This window comes from Oreochromis aureus, linkage group 18 (assembly GCF_013358895.1).
Source record: "Oreochromis aureus strain Israel breed Guangdong linkage group 18, ZZ_aureus, whole genome shotgun sequence".
In the NCBI taxonomy this organism is placed as follows: domain Eukaryota; kingdom Metazoa; phylum Chordata; class Actinopteri; order Cichliformes; family Cichlidae; genus Oreochromis; species Oreochromis aureus.
In genome coordinates this window covers 1397199-1424261 of record NC_052959.1, presented here as the reverse complement: position 1 = coordinate 1424261, position 27063 = coordinate 1397199, and the positions used below count along the sequence as shown (strand labels likewise).

Genomic DNA, 27063 nt, shown 5'->3' with positions numbered 1-27063 from the left:
TCAAGGTTTTGTGTTTTACATGTGACCAAAAGCTTTTCAACATCGTTACAGCAATGACTGTGTTTATGTTCTAAAAGACAAATCATTTCTTTCCCTGTTACTAAAACCGACTCAGAGGGAACAGCAACCGTGGGCCTTCACATTTCTCAAAACAGAATTATGACTTCAACCTCAAAAACTGGTCGATAATCTTTTGTTTTCTTAATGAGACCCTAATACTCCGTAGATCTTTCACAAAGTACTATTTTGTGCAAATCAACGATAGTCTAATATGTAATATGTAGCTCTGTGTAGCTTCCTATTGCACGTGTACTAAATATAACTCCGCTTGAACAAAACAAGCGCACCTAATGCAGGGCGGGGCTTTCAGCAGCTACGTCACAGTCGATGCTGCTCGCTCACTCGCTGGGAAGTGCTGTTATGTCAGCTCGGTATATGTAACTTGTACGTAAGCAGCATTTCGGTAATAGCTGCGTTTTTGTGGGAATCACGGAGGACATAAAGAAATTCAGGTAAGAAGCAAACATGATGTAGTTTGTTTTGTAGCAACGACCCCGCTGCTGAAAACGCTGAATGAACGGTGGTTCGTTACAAAGCGGCGGCGCTGACAGAGAATATTTCGCGCTCTGCCGGTGATGGTCCGACAAAAAGTGATCTCCGGTGTTTCAGTGCGGTCTTTGTGTGTGTAATATCTTTCCCTATAGTATTAAATAATCTACAATCAAAGGGGTTATAGATAAAATAAAGAAATGACCTGCTTTGTAAGTATCTTCATCACTCCACGTAATCAGGGCTGGACTGGGACAAAAAATCGGCCCGGGCATTTTGACTAGAGACCGGCCCACCAGGATAGAGATTGAAAATGTGACGTCATTCAGGGGTAAAACCGCAAAGGATTCTGGGAACTTGTGGCAAGAGGTACTAGCGCACGCAGGCTTTCAATTGAACTCAGTTACACAGCGATAAAAAGAAACCCAAAAATGGCAAGAAGCTGTTGTATTATTAACTGCAATAGCCGGTCGCATGACAGCCACGGGAAGCCGACAGGTAAAGAGATCGTTTTTTTTTTTTTTTATCGGATTACGTCGTTGAGGAGAATTTTTTAAGCCATGTTTCAAGTAAGAGCCGACGGATGGTCTGGATATACCAAATATAACGTCTCAGAACACTCCAGCTCACATGTTAGTCTGCTCAAGCATTCCCACAAAGGTCAGTGTTTTGTAGTAGTTAATACGTCATTTTTCTTAACATAATTGGTGATATAGGTTACAAGCAAGTCTGGCGCTGAACAGAAATTGTCGTGCTATGCTCCTTTATTTATTGTGCATAAATAGTGAATTGTCCTGACACAATATTGTGTTTCGCTTCTGTTATTACCATGGTACATTGACAAAAACATATACTTTTATTCACAGGATAAACAGTTGTTTTGTATCACTAATTGTCCAGTGCGATTACAACATACAACATTATTGTCACTGCTACAGTTCTGTAATGCGTATCAGAAATTATTTCCACTACTAATTAATTATCGTTGAGCTCAAAGGTTATATTAATAAACGGTTAACGAATGTGTATTTATGACGACGATTTGTGAGACTGGTAAACTTACCTTTGTTTGTACGATGGTCTTTCGTTCTACACGGTGCATTTCAAGGTCCTGTACCCATCCGTCGGTAAACTGTACCTGGGCTTGTTGCAGTGACCTGAAGTTACTAAACTTCATGAGTGTATGCACTCACCCAAGAACCGTATAATTATAAATCTGAGCGTGGTGAAAATAACGTCTTTTGTCCACTTGTGTGCATGTAAGGGTCTGACCCTTTCACTCCTTTGATTTTTTCCTGGTATCTTTTCTTTGCCTTTTCGTCGAGTCTGTCTTTGTACGGTCCGGCATTGTTCTCCTTAGTTTTGTACATTCCTTTTTTGTGCGGCAAAGAAAAACCAAGAAGGTATTGGAACCAGAGAATGAACGTTTTGCGGTGCTGCAAATGCTTGCATTTGATGCGGTACTTGTTTTGCCACGAGTTCCCGGAATGCAATGCGTGAAAGTCACGTGATCTGTCAATCGCTATAGGAAAACCATAAAGCCTTTGCATGAAAACAACTGCTTTGATTTACACTGCCTTGTTGGTTTAAATGTATCAATCTAATAAACTTAAACCTACACCATCCTCCCTATTCTGGATTTTAAACAGTACATAGCGGAAACAAAAAGACTGCTTGGTCGAGTTAACCTCCTGAACTATCTACAACACATGGTAGAAACCTTAAATTAAGACCAAGAACACTAGAGGTGAGACATGATCATTAATTAATATTAAAATTAATAAATGGCAGATTTAGTGATATTTTCATAAACACCTCCTTTCCTTTTTGTTCTCCATTTTCTTTAGTTCGTCTAAGATTGCTAAACAAGGGGAGGGTGCATCCGCCTCCTCGGCTGTAATTGGTCCAGCCCAGAGTCGATCATGACCAATTGGCCAATCCAACACCTTTCATTATATATACCCTTCCTAAAAAATAAATAAATAAAAAAAAAATCCATCGCCCATAAAAAAAAAAAATCGCCATGCCCACGGGCAAATGCCCGGTATGCCCGATGGCCAGTCCAGCTATGCACGTAATTGTAACGCTCTGTGTTCTACGTTATAACCGATATATATCACTTCACACATCTTTATATAAATTGCCTGTTATATATGTTGCAGTTTCTGCTGCCCTCTCTGATCTCTCCTGAAAAAGACATTTTTAATTTTAATGAGGGTTTTACATTCACAAATAAAGGATAAAATTGGAGCTACTACCTCATAACAGAAATGAATTTTCTGGCTTGACATCATTCAAGAGAGATATGTTTGACATATGTTTCACAGATTATAGACCAACAAGTCACAACTGCTAAATACTGATAATCTGTTTGTGGCACAACACCGGTTTTTGAATTTTCTGGTGAAGTTGAGCACAGGTTAAACTGATTGATAGTAAACGTGCTCGTTTTTTTTAATGCTGATTAAAAAAAACATCCAGTTACTAGAGATGGACCGATCCGATATTACGTATCGGTATCGGTCCGATACTGACCTAAATTACTGGATCGGATATCGGCGAAAAATAAAAAATGTAATCCGATCCATTAAGTATCAAAAAAAGCATCTCACAAAACTTGCAACACGGTGTAACTCGGCTCGTAACCGTAGCACGTCGGAGCAGTGTGCCTCATGTGATAGAGCGGCTGTGTGTATTTGTAGCCTCGCTACCAAACCAGCATTTCATCTCCGAGGAAGTTATCCCAGAGAGAAGTAAAGCAAGTGTGTAAGTTCATCTCTGAATGTTTGTAAAGCGTTCCCATGTTAAGCTTAACAACCGATATATGGAGCGACTGCCTCTCTCTCTCCCTCACCTTCCTGCCGCTACTTCAATCGTGAAACTGCTTAACGATCAGCTGATCGGCTTTTCTGTCGTGAGTCCGTCTCTCTTCTTTGTTTTTGGCCCACTTTGCACCAGAAAGAGGAAACCAGCGGCTGAACAACAGCAGCACGTTTAAGCTTGATAAGCTGTTGTTAGAATTTATTTAATATTACTTTCTACACCAGGATCCTTTTCTATGTAGCTGACGGCTGGTAACTGTGCAGGGGCGGATCTAGCAAAGTGCAGCCAGGGGGGCCGATAGGGAATGAACAGGGAAAAGGGGGCACAAAGACATACTTTTCTTTCTTATTCTCATTTAAAATATGTAGCTTTTAATAAATAATTATCTGAATCTTACACCCAAAGTTTTAATCTGATGTAAAATGTATAGAAGTCCATTACTATATATAGTAACTCTTAAGTCTATATACCCTAGTAAGCTATAGTACTTTTTCCTTTGGGAAGGTACCGTCTGTGAATTCTGCAATTCTGTTGAAGAAAGATGTTGAATCTATTTAATTATTCTTAAAAAATAATTTGTTTCTGTGCATTTTTTTTCCCACCCTGCATCAAATTAAAGTTGATTACATCGATTAAGCATCATGAGGTGGAGGGTGGGTGGTTCCCTATTTTTTTTTTTTTTTGCTGGGAGTTTGCAACCCTATTAGTTAGGTTGCTTAATATTTCTGCTAAGTAGTCTTTAAAATACCAGAATAGGGAGGATGGAGTAGGTTTAAGTTAGGTTTTAAGTTAGGTAAGGTTTATTAGATTGATCAGTGTTGCTGAACTATGAAATATTTTGGGTGCAGTGTATTTTTTACACACAGGTATAACAGAATAGCTTTAGTGTTGTTGTTTATTTAAACTTGAGTATGAACTTATACAAAATGCAGCAAGATATTAAAAAAAACAGTTTTATTGATTAAAAAACACAATATCGGATTCATATCGGTATCGGCAGATATCCAAATTTATGATATCGGTATCGGTATCGGACATAAAAAAGTGGTATCGTGCCATCTCTACCAGTTACCTAACAGGGTTACATCACAGGCATGTAGTCTAACCACTGCTTGGTCATTTATGCTCCTTCTTAAAGAAGCATGCTGAACCGAGCTTGTTTGGGACTCATGTTAGAAGCAAACACATTCAAAATCGTTTAGAGGCCTGTACCATGAAGACGAGTTTTGGCATATTCAGGTAACATCAGCGCTAACACTTAGTTTTCTCTGCTGCAAAGGTGGTTCACTTCTTCCCGGAGTACATCCCTATTGCCATTATGCTTGCCAATTTTGACATCATCATGACACCATCTTTGTGTCATGCGACAGCTGCATACAAGTGCCTATAGAAGTGTCTGTGACATATCACCAGATATTTATGTTCCACAGTCGATTAAATATTTAAAATATCAATATTTTAGTAATTTGGGATAAATTCATTTAGTATGTCATTAACAGGAACACAGTGGAAAGTAACTATATTTTTGGGATCGTCTAAAGGGGCCAATATCACCCGCTTTGCTCACCGGTTGTTGCTCATCATTTATACCTGCCGTTAAGGGGCAAGAAGCCGCTGCAGTATTCTCCTAAATGATAGGTCTCTCCACTTAGACAATATTGCGTGATATGGAAACTGTTCCAACATTTGGACACACCCTCTGTGTGTCAGTCATGTCTCTGAGCTTGCAAGATTCTCATGAAAATGGTGGTTATTAAAATCCTGCTCCTCACATACAAGGTGTCAAATAATCAGGCCCCATCTTATCTTAATGACCTTATAGTACCATATCACCCCATTAGAGCACTTCGCTCTCACACTGCAGGCTTACTGCTGGGGGATTCCCATGATGCATTGAGTATTTCCTTTTCAGTCACCTTTCTCACTCACTATGTGTTAATAGACCTCTCTGCATTGAATCATATCTGTTATTAACCTCTGTCTCTCTTCCACAGCATGTCTTTATCCTGTTTTCCTTCTCTCACCCCAACCGGTCGCAGCAGATGGCCCCGCCCCTCCCTGAGCCTGGTTCTTCCTGTTAAAAGGGAGTTTTTCCTTCCCACTGTCACCAAAGTGACAATTATATTATTGTAGGGTCTACCTTACAATATTAAGCACCTTGGGGCGACTGTTGTTGTGATTTGGCGCTATATAAATAAAATTGAATTGAAAATTGAAAATTCAGGCTGGTATCGATGATACTGATCCGATACTGATAGTTTGTACAAAAACTTAATGTGTGGAAACTCAAAAACAAAAGTAATGTATTTCAAATTATTCCTTCATAAAGAATACAAGGCATCAGACTTCTTGTTCTTATTCTTTAATTATGAAGAATTATCAAACAAAAAATTAAAAACACCTGAAAAGTCAATGCCTACAAGAAAAAATATTCAGTTAGTGATCACTAAAAAAATGTGACTGAAAATAAAAATATAGCTGAGAAACATTTTATAGACATGTTATTATCTATCTATTGTATGAAATATTTTTTTTATAATTTCTATTTTTCAAATGCCAGACAGTCATAAAGCACATAGATACACATAAAAATGATTGTCTCTTCTTTTTCTTTTTTATAACATTCAATAAACATAAATAACATAGATGGCATGAATACCCCCCACTCCCTCCCAATAATTTAAAGGTGAATATATTACAGAAAGGTGGATTAACCCACACACACACACAAAAGGGAGAAACCCCCCCAAAACAAAACCAACAAAAACAAAACAAACAACAACAAAAAATCAGCAATAAAGTGCTAGTGCTTATCCTTATAGATTTATATCAACATTAATCAACATTAGTTAATATTAATATTAATGACTGCTTGCTCCTCGGTCGAAGCAAATTAATAATGCTGGAATATCTTAAATGAAGTAGTCTTATGAGGTGGAACAGCCACTGCCGGCAATAGCAGAAAATTTGTGCACGGTCATATGGTGGACTACAAAGAGATTTCTCGTGCTAGTAACTTTTCTAAGTATTTAAGTAATGGTTTCCAGTAAGTAAAAAATCTATCCGACGAGCCTCTGAGGGAGAATTTTATCTTCTCCAATTTTAGAAGTTCTAGTATGACAGGTAACCAGACTTTGATTAATGGTGGCTGAGATGATTTCCACAACAACAAAATTATTTTGTGGGCAATAAGAGAAGCAAAGGCAATAAGCTTATTTTGGATAGCTGTGATACGAAGATTATTTCGTGGTTTGCCAAAAATAGCAAACTAGGAGTTAGATTTATACCTAATATATCTGAAATTGTTTTGAAGAATTGATGCCAAAATTCAGACAGCCTGGGGCACGCCTAAAACATAGAGCGAGTAAGGTTGCAAGGTGTCTGTGAGCATCTATTACATTTATCATCAAATTTATCTGGATATAATTTTGACAATTTTTCTTTACTGTAGTGTAGTCTGTGGAAAACTTTAAATTGTATTAATGAAAGTCTGGCACAACTAGAAGATGAATTAATGGCCCCTACAGCTCCCTCCGAGAAACACTCAGAAAAACTCATGTGGAGTTCTGATTCCCATTTCATCTTGGTCCTATGTAAAAGAGATTCACTAGGTGGAGAAACTAGTTTGTAAAGGTAGGAAATATGGCCCTTTGACAAAGTATTAGCTCTAAGAACCAAATCTATTCCGCTGGGAGTCAGGTTTGTGGGAATAAAGTTTCTTTGCAAAATGTCGCAACTGAAAGTACCGGAAAAGATCGGATTTATTGAGATTAAAGCGAGTAACTAATTAATTGAAACTTGCAAAAACATCATTTACATATAAATCACCTAAACTACAAAGTCCTTTATCTTCTAAGACAGAGAATCTTGAGTCCATCTTTGCTGGAACGAATAAATGATTGTTGCAAATCGGGGTTGCTAGAGGGAGGGTGAGCCATCCAAAGTGGCGTCTTATTTGTGACCAAATTTTTAATGTTCCAGCAACAACTGGGTTGGAAGGTAGGCTTAATAAGGATGATTGTAAGGTATTGCATGCGATCGTATGAAATATTTTTTGAGTTGTATTTTCATTATCTTGTATTTATTATAAAGGTTTTGAAATACGGGTGGCATGGTGGCACGGTGGTTAGCACTGCTCCCTCAAAGCAAGACGGTTCCTGAGTTCAATTCTACCCTCAGGCTGTGTTTGTATGTGTCGAGGTAACTGTCTTGACCTCACCGATCCTTTAATATCCCGGCTGGAGAAGAACAGTCAGATCAGGCTGAAGTGTCCTTTCATCAAAGTTTTATCACCAGTGTGCATTGGGAGATCGGAGGCTACGTCCACACTGATGCGTTTTCGTTTGAAAAAGCATCGTTTTCTCTCCGTTTTGGCCTCCCGTCCACACTGAGACGGCGCTTTCCCCAAGGAAAAACGCAGCGTTTTGAAAACACTCTCAAAAAAGCATACATTTGAAAACAGAGCTGTCCCGTCGCAGTGTGGACACTCGAAAACGCAGACTTTCTAAAACGATGATGCATTTTAGTCATGTGATGCAGTCATGTGACCAATTAAGCAAAGATAGTGGAGTGCATTATACAGCAGTTGTTTTGATTGTTCTCAATTTTGACAGTCCTAAAAAAGATGAATATCAGTTTGTACATGCTCCAGATTCTTTAATCCTCACTCGCTTTTGCGCATGCGCAGGACTGGAATGTAAGCGTTTTCATCCGTTTCAATGTGGACGCACAACTCTGTGAAAACGACTGAAAACGCTAGTGTGGACACGGAGCGTTTTCAGACGAAAACGCCGTTTTCAAATCTAAATGGCCTGTATTTGTATAGCGCTTTACTAGTCCCTAAGGACCCCTAAGGACGCTTTACACAACCAGTCATCCACCGATTCACACACACATTCACACACTGGTGATGGCAAGCTACATTGTAGCCACAGCCACCCTGTGGCGCACTGACAGAGGCTGCCGGACACTGGCGCCACCGGTAGGCAACGGGTGAAGTGTCTTGCCCAAGGACACAACAACCGAGACTGTCCAAGCCAGGGCTCGAACCGGCAACCTTCCGATTACAAGGCGAACTCCCAACTCTTGAGCCACGATCGCCCCCAAATCTGTCCGGGCTAGTGTGGGCGTAGCCTGAGTAGCCACCCTGATCTCTCATACACACACCTATTTAGATTAGGGGGACTGGTGCTGCCCTTTCTCACCCCTCTTCAGTAGTTTTCCACTACTCTCCCCTAATTCTATTGTTCAGTCTGGGGGGGGGGTGTTGCCCTCCCCCAGGCTCGTAACTGTGGCTTCCTGTTTATCTTACTGAGGCAGCTCTTACTCCTCATTTTATGACAGGCAGTATCCCACTGTTAATAAATTCCTCACTCTACACCAGGGGTGTCCAAAGTCCGGCCCGCGGTCCATTTTTAATTGGCCCTCAAGTAATTTTATAAATAGAATAGAAAATGGCCCGCACTTCAACTTTTGCTTGAGTGTATTGCACTTCTTAGTTTTAACACCAGGGGGAGCTGCTGTTGATCAAGGCAGTTGCTACACCAAAAAGGACAATCACAGAAGAAATTAACCCAAGTTACCAAACATGGCAGAACCGAAGAGGCCAAAGGTAGAAAGTGAGTGCAGAAAATTTCAGACACGGTGGGAGAGTGAATATTTCTTCAAAGAATTCAAGGGGAAGTGTGTCTGTTTGATCTGCACTGAAACTGTGGCAGTTATGAAAGAGTATAATGTACGACGTCATTATGAAACCAAACATCAGGCCTATGCATCCTACACCGGTGCTGAGCGAGAGCAGAAATTAAAGCAAAGGGTAGCTCTCCTGCGGGGTCAGCAACAGTATTTTTTTCGTGCTCAAATTGTCCAGAAAAAGGCTCCAATAGCAGCTATGAGGTCGCCCAAATCATCATAAGACATGGCAAGCCTTTTTCAGATGGAGACCTCATAAAACACGGCCTCGTTAAAGTCACCGAAATAATGTGCCCGGAAAAAGTGCAGGACTTCAACAACGTCAGCATGTCCAGAAATACAGTTGTGCGACACACTGAAGACTGTCAGCCAACATTAAACTGCAACTGTCTGATAAAGCTGTGCTTTTGGTTTTTACTCCATCACATGCGATCCGAGCACCGTTGCCACAGACGCCGCACAGCTGCTAATTTCTTTGCGGGGAGTGGACGAGAGCATGAGTGCTTTAGGTGAGTAAAAATATATTCCACAGTACCCGTGTGTTAATAAGCATGCATGTGCAGGTACACATGCTTCAAATATCAATAATGTGCATCAATTCTGTCACTACCCTGCTTTTGCGCACCACTTTCTTATATGCGTTTTTCTTGTTAACACACAGAGTACACACCGCTGTGCACAGCGCACGCACACACAAAGTCAGCTGATCTCATCTGATGCAGATCTGCTCCTTGATCAGGTGACATTTGTCCGGATTTTTGGCACGAGTGGCGCATCACGATCAGCACCGCGGCTGGATGGCCCGATTTACATACCCAGCGCAGCTGATACTCACCAGAATAATTTACTAAAATTATATGCACTCCTGTTATTAAGTCCAGTTCAGTCTGTTAATGTTGATAACCGTTTCAAACGAACGTTAATAGGTGTGTTGCTAAGCCTAAGAACTTAAATAACAAGCTTGAAATGTACCCGTCCCATTTTCCCCTTTATTGTTTTTTCTCTGTGCTGTAAATCTTCTGTCCAAGAAGAAATCTGCTGCTGTTCTGAGAATGAGCTACCAAAGCTTTTTCTGAATAAATCAATAAAGATCCATTTATGGAAAGCTGTGATGAAGGCAGTTTTGTATTTAATTATATTCAACAATATAACACATTTGACCACTTTTAAATGATTTTTCTAACTTTAATACACTACAGTTAAGGTTATATACCTAATTTCTAGTAAGTGGCCCAGCCCCTCCTATATTTTTATGTATGTGGCCCTCAGTGAAAAAAGTTTGGACACCCCTGCTCTACACAGTTACCCTCACCCAGGCCTATACCTGAACCAACCTAAAAATAACACACACAAAGAATACAGCGTTCATACAGACATATTAATTCACCTTGATCTAGATAATTTACTACGGCTTCCTCCCACAGTCCAAACACATGCAGTTAGTGGGGTTAGGTTAACTCTAAATTGTGATGGTTTTGAAATACAGTACTTTCCAAACACATTCTCTTTTTATACAAAGTATTGGTATCCAATCAGTGTCATCCTGAATTTTACTTGGTGTCAGATTGGAAAGGAAGTCAGTGGTATCTACGATACAACGAGGTTGTGGAGGTGAACGAAGGACTATTAGAGCAGTGCTTATGTGGTGATGTCCTTTAACACGTATCATCCGCAGAGTACTGCAGCAGCTTCCTGCGCTGTAACAGCGGGCATAAATACAAGTTTTTGTGAAATGCGGTTGCGGTGGTGAGTGAAGCGACCATTACAGCAGGTGTACTATGGCCTGTATACCTGCCAATCAGACAGTAATGCCACATAAGTTTTTCTCCACGAACTCTCAAGTTTTCAAACTTTTCCCACATCTCTCCCTGTAGATCTCTGAGCTTCTGTACTGGAACGTTAATAAACTGGCAAAAACCCGACATGATCGTAAACTTGTGTCTTCAACCCAGTTGCCATGGCACAATGCACCGACTTATGAAAATCGAGAGGTGCACGGCGACGACACATGATGTGATGTCAAAATTGGCACACATCGAACATAAACACAAAATTAACAGGCGGGGCGAGTGCGACCAATTAATTAATTAATTGCCCCTTGGAGATAAATAAAGTCTTTCTGATTCTGATTCTGACCAATTTCCAACCTAATTTCTCAATGGTGCGACTAAAAAAGAACCCTAGGTCGCACTGGTGCAACAAGCTGTTCGAGGTAAAAAAAAAAAGTATCCGCAACTCTGAAAGTCTCCGTGTGGTCAACAACAAACAAACACACATTATGCACCTATCGTGGTCTAAACCAATCAGAGATAGTCAGGGGAGGGACCTCTCTGATTGGCTCAGATATTCCTGTAGTCCTATGTGTGTGTACGTTTGAAAGTCCAGATGGATAGACAGAGGTGAGCAGTAGGGGTGGGTTTCAATAATCGATTTTCTGATTAAAATTGATTTTAGCTTGAATAAAGCGATATCGATCCATTAAATCCTAAATTGATTATTAATTATAAATGTAATTTTCAGAATCTCAGAATAAAGCTCACAAAACTATTTCAACAACCACCAAACAGCTAAAACAGCAAATGAGAGCAGGCACACGGATTCCACACAAAGACATAAACACAAAGATCGGACGCATCAGAATCTGTGAGCTGCAGCTTTCTCACACGATGGCACTTACGCGGACACGACGTCGGTGCTGAAAGCCAACAGCTCACAGATTCTGAAGCTGCAGGTTTCATCTCTCTCCAACCAAATTGACTGAACCAGCAGGAAAAGAAGATCAAAACTATGCTTCACATTCATTAATTCCTTCTTACTTTTGCTGTTTTGCTTCCATCACGATAAAGTCACACTTCCTGCACAGCTCTCTCTCTCTCAGTGTACTTCAAGAACAGTTTCCCATCTGAAATCTGTTTTCTGCATTATTCGTTCGCTTATTTCGCAAAAGTCGTGTACAACGCTGTCGGCAGCTGTACCGAAGAAATATAAACTTCTTAAAATGATGCCTAATTGCAAAACACTCAACTGTGTCTCTAATTAAACCTCTGTGACTTTGCTCTGCTTCACTGCAGCAGTATCAGGTAATGTTCATATGTTGATTCATGGTTTTCTTCAGTTTTTGTTCTACTCCAGAATATTTTTAAGGTTATCTGCTATAAAAAGACAGGCCAGGAAAATCTCCTTCATTTTTTTCTCTGTTTTATCCTCAGTTACTTTGACACTGAGTCAAAATTGAATCGAATTAAATCAATTATAGAAATCAGTGTTGATACCCAGCCCTAGTGAGCAGCCTAGGCCTGACAGAAGTGGATGTAGCTGTGGGTAATAAGAAAAGATGAAAAGAATGATTGATAACTTTTTTCGTTAAGGTATGATCCGTCTGAAATTCATAGCCAGTGCTCTGACACGGAGCCATCGACCTCTCAGGTTATGTCTAACACCGGTCCGGAGACGGCATCCCATAATGAGCCACACACGATTGGCTCTGAGCCTGAGTCCACTGAAATCAAAAGGGGGAAGTGTATACATTTGGAAGAGAGTGTTTTGACCATTTTCCCTGGCTAAGAATCAGTAAAGCTGACAACATGATGCACTGCATTTACTGCTGTCAGTGTGGAAGGACCACGGGCGGCAATACTGCATTTGTGACTGGAGCTAATAAGTGTCAAATTGAAAGGCTGAAAAAGCACAGTGTATCCAGACAACACATTATATGCAGCAATAAATGCCCAAGTGTCCCCTCCCCCCACTGCCTTTCAGCAGCAGGCAGCAGCAAACAGGTCATCAGAGGAGCCGATGTGATGATTAAGTTTAGCATTGCCTACAATATTACCAAAGAGTGCCAACGCACTTTAAGCAGTTTTTCAGTAACTTATCTTTCTTGTAGAAATGTGCTCCAAATAAAGAACTTTGTGTTGACAAGATTGTTAGTTAATCATTTACAAATCAATATAGGGCTTTGAAGCGTGATGTCACGGGAGGGGGCGTGAATGCCGAGGCGCCATTTTAGCAGGCCAAACAAAGGGCTAAAGAAGCGAAAGCATCAGCAGTGGTTCGCACTTGCTGTGGTTCGCACTTGTAATGTTAGATTGCACGATCCGGAAGGGAATAAGCTGGAAAATTGGCTCTCTTTTTATTCTTTCCCCACCTGGAAGCAACGTGAGGGAGCTTATGTATCGGATGTTACCAAAAGAAGGCGTCTAGCCTGGATAGCAGCTGTGAGACGAGCTGATATCCAGTTCTCTACCATCCACAGATATCTGTTGGTGCTCCAGACATTTTCATTCAGGTGAGTTCTAAATAAGTTCATATTACTCTTTATAGCCTATTAGATTTATTTTCAATGCGCTCTGAGGTCATAGCAAATTAGAACAAACATCCTAATGAGTGATTTTGTAGATATAGAATAGAATTCAACTTTGTTGAATTATTGTCATTGCACATGTCACAAGTACAGGCAACGAAATGCAGTTTGCATCCATCCAGAAGTGCTTTAGCCATAATATGGATATATTACAATATATATATTAGCAATAATATAGATATATTACAGAAATGGGTCTGTTATAGGTATGAGGGTACAAAATATGGGTCTATTATGGGTATGTTACAATGTACACGGTATGAAGGTATGTTATGAATATGCTATAACTATAAGTATGTACAGGCTGTAGTGGGTGTACAAGCTATGTAGTCTACAGGCTATGAACAGGATATAAATATGAAAACTATACAGAAATATGAACTATGCAAGTTATAAACGGTTGTAAACAGTTATAGAATTATAATTATTATATATGTTCTATTTATAGAGTTGCTAATTGTTTTTCACTACTGCAGGCAAACCAGCCTATGAAATGGATGAAACACATCCTGACTGGGTTCCAACGCTGCACATGGGGCACTATGAAATCCCTGCTTCAAACTACATGCTACATACCACCATGCCAATCAGATTGCTTCTTCCATGTGAGGGTGAAGAGGTGACCCTTCTGGATAGATGGTGAAGGTTTGCTGCGTTTTGGTCAACATGTGCCCCAGTGTGGTAGTAAAACCAGGGGAAAATGCTCTTGTTAAATACTCTTAAAAGGCTGGTGCTGTATATGTAGTGATAAGTTTTCAAAAGAGACAGTAAATTACAGAATGCTAGTAGTGGGTGATATTATTTAAATGCTGTCATGATTTTATGTGAACATTTTGTCATTTGTAAACTATACATGACATGGATTCTACTTTGTAACTGATGTGATGTTCTACAAAGTGGTTTTAATTAAAAAAAAAGGCAAACATTTATTTGTTTCTTTATTCAACTTTTGAACAGTGCTACTTAGTAAGTACATATTCAGTAAATGCAACTTATTTACATGGCCCCCTAAATACAAAATTATGGGTTATTCAGAACAGAACTATGCTTGGAGAAATATTTTCCCATCAGTTGAGACAACTCCTCCACAGTAGCAGGTGGAATTTTTCTTTCTGAGGACGGCTTCTTTTACCTGTCACTACGAATGGTCTGTTTATGTTTTGATTGAGAGCCTTTTTTTTGGGCAGCTGAAGAGGAGAAGTCTATTTTATGGCCAACCACTGACTGTATCTTGGTCATATTACCCAGTAAAACTCAGTATGCAGGTTCATCTGTAACAGTCCTTGTGCCACGGATTGTTGCTGTTGCTTCTACATTAAACAGAAGAGCAGCGACATGGCTGCAGGTCTCCGCGACTCCGGCCACACGGGTGCAGTGGGCGGCTTCAACCTTCCCTGTGATGCTCACAATGACCTGTGTCTGCAATGCTGGTTCATTCAGTCTTTGAGAGTGCAGCACCTGAAACACACACAGACAAAGTTCATTTAAAGACTTTAATGAGCCAAGGCCGACACAAATGTGTTTTATCTACTTTCAAATCCATTTATCATAAATGTAACAAATAAAGTGTTTAGAAAGTTAGCACATACATGTAATTTTTAAAATCTTTTTATGTATCATTTATAGAACGCTGCATGGTATATTCTAAATCTGCCTGTTTTTTTTGTTTTTTTTCAAATCTGCCAGCAAAAAATGAACCTAAAGTATGTAACGCAAGGATGTAATCACTTTCAAGAGGGAGAAAGCATAAAGTTCAACTTTAAGTGACAATTATGAATCACTTAATATGATAAGGAGATTCTGCAGGTCATTGATCAATGTATAAAACCAAAATAGAATGTATTTTTTGTGACACAGGACATAAACACGGAAGCAAGATGTATAATTAGGATTATTTATAATAAATATGAATTATAGTGCAATTTCTTTAACCATACACTAAATGCTTCAGGACAATGTCACATCAATGCACTGAACTCACTATGTTATTTATCTAACAGAGCCTCCACATGTTCTCACTGTAATTTCTCCCTCGTGAATGAATTTATGCTGCACTAATCTGAATATTCGGAGGGAAATCAAACGCATTTTACTCGCAGTACTCGAGCTGACTTACCTTTGTTTGGATGACGGCAAATTGACAATGTGGAGGCTTAAAAATAGCCAAATCTTGTACACAGTCCTTGGTGGATGTGCGCCTTGTGAAATTGGTTCGCTGTGTATGCGCTGACTCCACAGACAAGGTACCAGAATATATCAGGCTAAGTCAATAGCAGTTGGTCTTCAGGGTTTCTACTCCACTGCCGTATTTCATACGGGTCCACATTTCCAATGCACACTATTTTTTTGCAAGTACCGTCTCTTTGCATCCGGACGCAATCTGTCTCTATAACGTCCTTTTTCTTTGGAGCTGCTTTTAAGTATGGTTCATAGCAGTCTTCTTTCCAACACAGTGTGTTTGTTTTGATTCATGGCCTGCTAAAATCGTGGCGCGCTCCCACTATGCATTGCGGCATGACGTCAACTCCAAAGCCCTATTGTCTGTATAGACAGCAATTTTTTAAAAAAAAGTGAACATGTAAAACTGTGGGGTTCAGCAATGCGGTTGAAAAATTTAAGGGCACCTAACTTTTGTTTTGGTGCACCTAAGAAAAAAAGTTAGGTGCACCACTGCAACCATGGCAACAAGTTAGTCTCGAGCCCTGACACGTGTACTGCAGTCTTTATGCTTGGAGCCTATCCTACCCATTCCTGGAAGATCCCATCAGACCTCCACAGAGTCTAAAGTTTAAAGAATAGGTGCTGGTTAAGAAACAAGCACTGATACAAAGCACTGTGGCAAAGCAAGTCTGTTTAAAGAGGAGGAGATTTGGAGATTGTGTGTTTTGGACCAGAATGAAACATGAAACTGTTCATTATAGTTGTTCATATATTGTTTACATTTTATTCGTTACATCCTGCCATAGCTGGACTGGCCTTATCGGGCATACCGGGCATTTGCCGGTGGGCGCTAGCGATTTTTGTTTTATGGGCGATGGATTTTTTATTTATTTATTTTTTTAGGAAGGGTATATATAATGAAAGGTGTTGGATTGGCCAATTGGTCATGATCGACTCTGGCTGGACCAATTACAGCCGAGGAGGCCGGATGCACCCTCCCCTTGTTTAGCAATCTTAGGCGAACTAAAGAAAATGGAGAACAAAAAAGGAAAGGAGGTGTTTATGAAAATATCACTAAATCTGCCATTTATTAATTTTAATATTAATTAATGATCATGTCTCACCTCTAGTGTTCTTGGTCTTAATTTAAGGTTTCTACCATGTGTTGTAGATAGTTCAGGAGGTTAACTCGACCAAGCAGTCTTTTTGTTTCCGCTATGTACTGTTTAAAATCCAGAATAGGGAGGATGGTGTAGGTTTAAGTTTATTAGATTGATACATTTAAACCAACAAGGCAGTGTAAATCAAAGCAGTTGTTTTCATGCAAAGGCTTTATGGTTTTTCCTATAGCGATTGACAGATCACGTGACTTTCACGCATTGCATTCGGGAACTCGTGGCAAAACAAGTACCGCATCAAATGCAAGCATTTGCAGCACATAAAACGTTCATTCTCTGGTTCCAATACCTTCTTGGTTTTTCTTTGCCGCACAAAAAGGAATGTACAAAACTAAGGAGAACAATGCCGGACCGTACAAAGACAGACTCGACGAAAAGGCAAAGAAAAGATACCAGGAAAAAATCAAAGGAGTGAAAGGGTCAGACCCTTACATGCACACAGAGTGGACAAAAGACGTTAGCGTGCTGCCCAACTTTCACCACGCTCAGATTTATAATTATACGGTTCTTGGAGTGAGTGCATACACTCATGAAGTTTAGTAACTTCAGGTCACTGCAACAAGCCCAGGTACAGTTTACCGACGGATGGGTACAGGACCTTGAAATGCACCGTGTAGAACGAAAGACCATCGTACAAACAAAGGTAAGTTTACCAGTCTCACAAATCGTCGTCATAAATACACATTCGTTAACCGTTTATTAATATAACCTTTGAGCTCAACGATAATTAATTAGTAGTGGAAATAATTTCTGATACGCATTACAGAACTGTAGCAGTGACAATAATGTTGTATGTTGTAATCGCACTGGACAATTAGTGATACAAAACAACTGTTTATCCTGTGAATAAAAGTATATGTTTTTGTCAATGTACCATGGTAATAACAGAAGCGAAACACAATATTGTGTCAGGACAATTCACTATTTATGCACAATAAATAAAGGAGCATAGCACGACAATTTCTGTTCAGCGCCAGACTTGCTTGTAACCTATATCACCAATTATGTTAAGAAAAATGACGTATTAACTACTACAAAACACTGACCTTTGTGGGAATGCTTGGAGCAGACTAACATGTGAGCTGGAGTGTTCTGAGACGTTATATTTGGTATATCCAGACCATCCGTCGGCTCTTACTTGGAAACATGGCTTAAAAAAAATTCTCCTCAACGACGTAATCCGTCGATCTCTTTACCTGTCGGCTTCCCGTGGCTGTCATGCGACCGGCTATTGCAGTTAATAATACAACAGCTTCTTGCCATTTTTGGGTTTCTTTTTATCGCTGTGTAACTGAGTTCAATTGAAAGCCTGCGTGCGCTAGTACCTCTTGCCACAAGTTCCCAGAATCCTTTGCGGTTTTACCCCTGAATGACGTCACATTTTCAATCTCTATCCTGGTGGGCCGGTCTCTAGTCAAAATGCCCGGGCCGATTTTTTGTCCCAGTCCAGCCCTGCATCCTGCACACAACCTTACCTCCATTCCTTTTTTCCTCACGCAGCATGCTTGGAGCAGTGGTGGTTGGCATTGGCACAGCTGGTTGTGTAAGGATCAGAGACATGTTGGTGCCACTACGTGGCAGTCCTGCAGAGAAACTCACTGTCAAAGGATTTATATCCAGGTAACACACACATGCTGATGCAGCTCAATAATGATATGAGATATAGTGTATATGGTCTTTGTCAAGCAAAATTATTGTCATAAATTGTTAGCTCATGAGTCCAGAGGTGAATGAAAATAAAGCTAACTGATGGATGTCACAACATTAGGAACCCTCCCTGCTTATCCATTCCAAGTTGCAAGGGCAGCAGTCTAAGCAGAGACAAGTTGTCCTTATTCCTACCCACGTCCTCCAGCTCTTCCAGGGGTTCACTGAGTAGTTCCCAATGGCAGCTGAGATATCTAATCTCTCTAATTAATTAATTTGCCCTGGGTTCTTCCATTAAGACATCCTCAAAACAGGAGGCATCCTAGTCATCATGCACAGGAATAGTAGCACTACACTGAGCCCTTAACCAAAGCACATGGATAGGAACGTAGGTTGATTGGTAAACCAGCCAAGCTCTGCACCAATCGATGTCAGTCTTCTCGCCCCTCACTTGTGAGATCCTGAGAAATTCCTTCACTCAGAGTAGCTACTCCCCTCCAATCAGTGGGCACTCTACCACTTTTTTAACAGAGGACCATCGCCTCAGACTTGGAAGTGCTGGTTTTCATTCGAGCTGCTTCCAGCTGGGCTGTAAACTACTCTAGCTGAATGTTACCATCTGATCAAGCAAAAAGAAACAAATCATCTGCAAAAAGCAGAGGTGATCCTAAGGCAGGGGTGTCGAACTCCAGGCACCATGTACCCATAGAAAGTCATGGTACAGTGTTCACTCTCCCGTCCAAATCCATGAATTCAGGTGTATAAAGTCAAGCACCCAGGATTGCAGACTGCGTTTACGAACAGTTTGTAAGACTCTGTTAGTGAATTAAAGTTCACAGCGTTTAGCAATGTAAAGTTGTTATATTGACAGTCGGTGTATATTTTCATTTTTGTTGTTTGTGAATCTACAGTCTAATAGGATGTTGTCTTAACTGTGGCTACTGTATTCTTCCTTTTGCTTCTTTTGCTTTGGTTTACTAAAGGAGAAGCCTGGAGCCTCAGCAGGGAGTGAGTCAGATCTCACTGGAGGAGGCTTTGAGTAGAGACGACGTTCATGTGGCGTTCATCTGTACTGAGAACATGTCTCACGAGGACAATGTCAGGTAAATGTCTGTGACAGGCAACTACAAAATGTTGTAGAAAAAATGTACAGGGAGTTAGGAATACTTAGATTACAAACATGAAAGAAGTTAAACATCAGATTTAAGGAAATATGCTGAGTCATTTTTCCTGGAGTGGCAACACCTCAGACTGCATCTAGTGGACATAGTAACACATTTAACAGCTAAAGGCCACACATTATTCCCTTGAATGTGGTAGTAGCCAAAGTCTTGGTGTTTCATTGATTAGGTTGACAAGAATGACACTCTAAACAAACATTCAAATATGTCTATGTGCTTGTTTTACCTCCAAGACAATGTGTCAAGTAAAATGTAAAATGTAAGTACTAATTTTGTCCCCAAGTAGTGCTCTATCAGCTGACAGCAGTCTATTTCTCCCATCTTAGAAAATATTTGTAACAAAATTCAGAATGTATAACTGACAATTTCTAATTATGATTCTTGTTGCCTTCATTTTGACCAAGAACTCATGTTTCATTAGGATGTTTCTGCAGGCACAGAAGCATGTCTGTGTTGAGTATCCTATGACCATGAGCTACAAGGCTGCTGTGGAGCTTTGGGACTTAGCTGAAGAAAAAGGTGATCATTTATGATTGTGTGCTACAATGCACGTTCAAAAGTGAAGCAATTCAGCTGTAATATCTCAGAGTAATAGAAGTTCCTTTTATTAAGTACAGTGTTGTCATCACTACTGATGTGAGACCAGCATGATCATTTACCCCTGATGGTTCTGATCACTAATTCATAATAGTATTTGGATCAGTTGTTTTGCAGAAACACAGTTCAATGATACTGTGGGAAATGTCTTTTTGTTTTATTTAAGAAAAATATTAGCTCATTTTGAATTTGATTGCAGCAACACTTGTGTCAAGATGGGGAAACAAAAGCTAAAAAATATTTGTTATACTAAAAGAAACAGCTGAAGGAACATTTTGCGACTAATTAGGTTAATTATCAACAGGTCAGTAATATGATTGGGTATAAAAAGAGCATCTTAGAGAGCCAGGGTAATATTATGGGCAGAGATTCACTAATCTAGAAAACACTGAGTCTACAAAAGTTGTGGAACAATGTTAGAATAATGTTTCGATGCATTCTCAATCATCCAGGAAAGTAAATCTCCAAAAGTTGAATCTGTTCATCTGGACGTAGCGTTTTGTGGGAGAAACGTTTCGTCACTCATCCAAGTGACTTCTTCAGTCTCAGCTGACTGCAGGTTTCCCCAAACCTTATAAACAGTACATTTGCATAATGACTGAAACCAGCCCACTGAAGGAACAATGGGCTGTGAGGTCAGTTCCTTAATCATAATTATGCAAATTCCCATGACCATTGATCAACAATCACTGACCAAAACCCACTGATCAAAGAACACTGATCAATGGCCATGAGTTCCATTCACAGAGAGTTGGGGAATGGCTGCAATCACAGCATTGTAAGATGGCGAAAGATGTACCCTTAGGCACACCTACAGGCCAGTGGACACTCTTTCAATGATGAGGATGTACACATCCTGGACAGGGTGGAACGCTGGTTTGAGCGCGGAGTCAAGGAGGCCATTTACGTGAAGAGGGAAAGACCATCTCTGAATCGAGGAGGGGGCCTAAGGGTACATCTGTCACCATCTTACAATGCTGTGATTGCAGCCATTCCCCAACTCTCTGTGAATGGTACTCATGGCCATTGATCAGTGTTCTTTGATCAGTGGGTTTTGGTCAGTGATTGTTGATCAATGGTCATGGGAATTTGCATAATTATGATTAAGGAACTGACCTCACAGCCCATTGTTCCTTCAGTGGGCTGGTTTTAGTCATTATGCAAATGTACTGTTTATAAGGTTTGGGGAAACCTGCAGTCAGCTGAGACTGAAGAAGTCACTTGGATGAGTGACGAAACGTTTCTCCCACAAAACGCTACGTCCAGATGAACAGATTCAACTTTTGGAGAATTAGAATAATGTTCTTCTGTTATGGACCGCAAAGACTAGATGTCTCCAACTACAGCAATGATATTAATAGATTCCAAGAATCTGGAGAAATGTCTGTGTGCATGGGCTAAGAAGAGCAGTACTGAATGCCTGAATCCCTCGGGGGAAACTGCATTTAAGATAGATAAGATAAGATAAGATACCTTTATTAGTCCCACAAGGGGAAATTTCATGTTAAGGCTGCCGACCTATTGCACGCAATGGCGGCGCCATCTTTCCCTCCGACCATACATACATTACACAAAAACATCACATGGGGAAGACAGGTCAGAGAGGTATAACAATGGAAAAAGCACAACATGACGAAAGATAAGGAGAAAAAACCCCATTAAAAACAGACATGATTCTGTCATGGAAGTGACAGCATGGATTCAGGAATGCATCCAGAAATAATTGTCTTTTAACAGGGTTAGCAGGTTAAAGCTGCAAAGACACGAAGCCATCTGTGAATATAATACAGAAATGTAGCCATCTGCTGTGGGCCAAACCTCATTTGAATCGACTGAATCAAAGTGGAAAAGTGTTTTGTGGTCGGCTGAATCCAAATTTGAAATTCCTTCCCCAAAATATGGCAAATCCTCTGTAGTAAAGAGGAGAGGGATCATCATGGAGGTGCATCAGATAGGAACAGGCTTTAGAGGCTTTAGAGCAACATGTTTCTTCCAGGTGACGTCGTACTCAGGGAGGGTCTTTGCATATCCTGTATTCAAATCCAAATTGAGCTAATATTTTTCATAAATGGTAAATTTGATGTTTTCTATATTCTGCTGGGAATAAAATATGGGCACACATGATTGCATCGTCTGTTTACATTTTGCGTAGCACGCCTTCTTTTTTTGGTTTGTAAGAGCTTGAATCCTCTGATTCTCAGCAACTGTGTCTGTTTGTCAGGAGTGATTCTGCATGAAGAACACATTGAGCTGCGGTCAGAGGAATACAAACAGCTGAAGAGAGAGGTAGAGGGAAAAACCTTGCAAGAAGGTACTCTTCATTTTACTGGTAAGAGACAGGAAGTAAAGAGCGTGTTTTTAAATAAAATTATCAGCCTTGGGTTTAAAATCAAATCATGTTTCCACCAGCAGAACGTTACTCAGGGAAGGGAATATTTTGAAGATCTGCAAAGAATGAACTATGCCCTAGTTTACAGTCCCTGCACATGAGGCAGAAGCACAATGACCAGTGAAACCAGATGAATATGAGAACTCTAAATATGCTTGTATGTGTATCTATGTATAATATTTCACTTGTATTCTGGGCAGCACCTGTAGTGTTGAAAGAAAATTGTTGGTATAGTTACCCCCTGTGATTTAATAGTGAATTGTGTATCCTGTTTGCTGTATAGCAGCCTGCAGATGTTTGCTTTCGACAGGTCCAGCACACGTCTCCTGAGCAATCCCAGCACATTCTTCTTTGGCGAGTCCTGTGTTTGTTGTTTGAATTCTTTCAGTTCCTATCTGTGCCAGACTTGTGTGGCTCTATTTGAATTTCTTGATGACACTCCTCAGGATGGCTGCCGTCCCATACCTCAGGAGGCGGAGCAGTCTTCTACTCTTTGGTGTTTTGATCCCCATCTGTTTCATGCCAAATATCTTTGTGCAAGATATTAATGCCAAGTTGCTCTCTGATGCATCTACTGGAGTGTGAATGTTAGATTGAAAGCACCTAAGCATAGAAAAAATAGTAAAAAGTGTTTGTGTAAAAAGTGTTTGTGGTTTGAATGTGGCGTGTGGTGCTATATAAGAACCATCCATTTACTTCTTACTGCAGTTCTTGACATTTGGAAGCACTAGAATAACTTTGCTTTGTAGGGATCATCGTTTATTTTTCTCCAGGTTAAACTGAGTTCTTTTGTTTTATTATGACGATTTGTTGAGTGACAGCTCAAACGCTTGCTGATGTTTTTATACTGTGTGTAAACTGGAAGATAACCACAACTTGATTTTACAAACTTTGAGCATTACAGAGTTGAAGCACATCATTGCATAGCAGTGGTGTGTGCTATTACTCAGTAAGAGTAAGTGTAGAGGTAGCAACGTTGACCCAGGTAACTTTTATTTTTCAGAAATAATTGTTATTCTATACAAATAGAAATATAGAATTTTATGCTTTCTAAAGAAAACTTGTATCTTTAGAAATGCTATCCTTTGCAATCTTAAAAAAAGTACTAGGGGAATTTTTAACAAAAATTTTATGTGGGGTCTAATAATTCAGTCATGTGTACAATGCTTTAAACACACAACAGTTCTCATCAACCCCGGTCTAATTCAAACTTCAGGAAACTCTTAGTAATGTACGTGCTGTAATTTCTTCAAGGTGGAGCTTTAAAGCCTGGATTTGGTTTCCCATCATTCAGCGGCATCGCCCGCCTTACTTGGTTGGTTGAGTTGTTTGGTGAGCTCTCAGTATCTGCAGCAACACTGGAGGAGGACCCTGCTAACAGCTACAGCAAGATGACTGCAAAGCTGCTAACGTCTGACAACAGGTACGGGGGAAAGATCCATCTGAATGAAGAACGCGGGGATCACTATACCCTAAGTGAAAATGGGACACCTTATCCCACATGTCAGCACACAAGACTGGGAGCTAGGGCAGGAGATTGTAGCAAAGAGCATACTTGCCAACCTTGAGACCTCAGAATTAGGGAGACATTCAAAAGGGCTGTTGGGGGACTGCTATACATATACATATATATATATATATATATATATATATATATATATATATATATATATATATATATATATATGTATATGTACAAAAAACTTGAATTTTCAAATGTTTGTTTATCGGATAAAATAAGTTAACTGTCACCGTTATTATTGTTCGGTGGGGGTGTCCAAATTCAGAGGCTGCGTCCACCTGAGGACCCAGCCTTCTGGGTCTAAGTGGGCCGGGTCCTTCGAAAGCCGGGTAGACCGGAAATGAGCGGAAATGAGCGACTCTGAAATTGGACGGTCTACCCTTCAGAATTATGTCACGAGCTCTCTCGGTGGAGTGAAAAACTCTGCCATCTGCTCCTTGCTATCTAAAATATAACAGTATGCTGGCATAAATTTTCGACCATCTCACACTTCCGTTTTCAGTTTTCTGTTTGACGTTTATTCAGCTGTGTGAAAACCCTGGAGGAACCCACCCAAGGGATTAATAAAGTTTTATTTAATATAAGCTAATCTAATAATTTTAATCTCAGCCAAACCGATGTACTCACGAACAAATAAAACAGTGAAAAAAGCCACACAATAACATGTTTAAGTTATCTAAGTGACTTATATATCATGTTTAACCTGAGTAGCGAAAGACCACGGCGGTTTGAAAACGATGTGCCGGGAGTTTGCGGTTCTCTTCGGCTCAGATATTTGAAGTTTACACAGCTACATTGTCGCCTGAAAGTATGTTAAAAGTTTATTTTGCGACCCAGAAAGAGTAATAAGAGTAATATTAAAACTAAGTAGCTGCAGTAGTAGTAGCCATTGTTGGAAACTGGAATTGGCTGGGCCAACCTGGGATATGGTTTTTCAATTTTGTTGTCTGGGTGGAGAATCGGGAGAAATGCGGGAGAATGGTGACTCCGGGAGATTTTCAGGAGGGGGCACTGAAATTCGGGACTCTCCCGGAAAAATCGGGAGGGTTGGCATGTATGCCAAAGAGACTAACTAAACCCCAGACAATAGGAATGTACATGTGGTTTTCCATGTGTAGTTTGTTGTTGTACATGCGTCATAACTTCATTTCACCTAATTGTAATAAATAAAAGTATTTTTAAAGTCAGAAAGCCATTGGAGTAGCCACTGAGTGAGAATATCTCCCACTCTTTTGGTTTTCATGACGAAAGAACAGATGAGAGCCGTAAATGACATATAATTATTTCATCTTATGTCCATCCAGATCTCTGACATGGATTGAGGAACGGCAACCAGGCCTCCCCCGAGCAAAAAACATCAACTTTCAGTTTGATTCAGGGACTCTGACTCAGATTCCTCCTGCACCAAGAGGGACCGTGGGCCTCTTTATGCAAGACCTGATCCATTTCTCTGCTAAGCTGGCAGGCCAAGTGAGTCCTGAAGAGCTCCAGAAAGAGAGAGTCAGGGTCCTACACTGCCTGGAACTGGCAGGCAAAATACAAGAGCTTTGCCAAGGTTAAAGGGAAACTCCTTGATCTCATTGGATGATAGTTACATTTATACCCCCGTTTCAAAAACATTTGGGATGCTGTGTGGAATGTAAATAAAATGCAGTGATTTGAAAGTGTCATATACTTATATTTATTCACAATAAAAAACCAACATTCATAAATATCTGGGAAATGAGAAATGCTGCGTTTGTAGCAGAGGAATTGTTATGTGACAGAGAATTTGAAGAACTCTTCTTTTGAACTGAGTGCTGACAGCAACATGGATGTCCCTTTCCTCTTTAGAGGATGTGGCATCCATGTTTTCCAAAAAGAGTTGCTTTAATCATATGGCTTCTTCTTTGCATGACATAATTTTAACCTGCATTTGTGGATGACACTATTAACTTGCAAGCTTATTCCAGTTGGACTTTTTTAAGTGGGGACATCCCAGTTGTTTTGGAAAGTCAACAGGATGATGATGTACACTAATAAAGTAAATATTAAACCACCTTAAAGTCTGTTTCATTATAGATCAATATTGGTAGGAGAGGATGGCTAGCAGTTACAGATTGTCTCCATACTTTGACGAATCAAAGCCATGTGAAAGCTGAAGGAATGAAGGTGCTATCTGGATACAAGTCACAGCTCAACAAAGATAAGCAAGCAACTGGTGTTTTCATGGTCTCCAAAAGGGTGAGAGGAACAGCGGTGGGCATATTGGTCGATGACTTGAACAAGGACCCTGGTATGAACACATTACTCACGAATCTTGACAGTTTGTTTCTTGAAGAAAAAGACCAGACCTATGATGCTTATTCTTGCTTTGAAAAGATAACGGGAGACCCCGGTGTAACTGACAAACTATACCATAGACTTTGAACAACGATACAGTCATACGTGCAAATACAAGATGGAGCTTCCCAATGCAGTGTTGGCTTTTAAATCATTAGATGCTGCATGTTTGGATGCAAAAGGCCGACAGTCTTTACAGCATGTTCAGATCTGACTTTTACATTAATGAAGTTGACTCTGAAAAGGATATTTGGAGGAAAATCAGAGGCTGTCTCAAGTAGGGGAATTGACCAAGAAATGGTACATATCCCATAGCAAAAGTGACAGAAAGGCTAGCCACTGGCACAAAGGGATCAGCAGAAAACCTCTCTACCAGGAAGAAACCCACTGGACAAGTTTAGCTGCAGTAATAAATGTGCAGTTTATCAGTCTGTTTTTCACTGGATTAAAGACTGTCCACGAAGGTGAGCAAGTCAAGATAACTGACACAGACAACGGTGAAGAGTGTAATCCCACCCTCTGTAACCAAAGAGTGAGGCAGAGATCCTTGTGACAGAGTGCTTTGGGATGCAATTACTGACATTGACAGCGCAAAAATTATGTGTGGGAAAACTACGGTGGCCCTGAAGTGCAAACCACAA

The 27063-nt window shown here is 40.2% G+C and overlaps 1 protein-coding gene across 2 annotated transcripts; it reads left to right on the top strand.

Moving 5' to 3' along the window:
- Positions 1-370: 370 nt before the first annotated feature.
- Positions 371-26140, top strand: blvra (biliverdin reductase A). Of its 2 annotated transcripts, none has more exons than XM_031757445.2 (7): positions 371-512; positions 18265-18384; positions 19395-19514; positions 20014-20111; positions 22411-22518; positions 23833-24001; positions 25405-26140. In XM_031757445.2, the coding sequence occupies exons 2-7, from the start codon at positions 18266-18268 to the stop codon at positions 25658-25660; spliced, it is 870 nt and encodes a 289-aa protein (XP_031613305.1). In that variant the 5' UTR covers positions 371-512; position 18265; the 3' UTR covers positions 25661-26140. The 2 variants fall into 2 exon arrangements, with proteins under 2 accessions (XP_031613305.1, XP_039458703.1); XM_039602769.1 differs by lacking the exon at positions 371-512 and adding an exon at positions 9351-9572.
- The last annotated feature ends 923 nt before the right edge of the window (positions 26141-27063 follow it).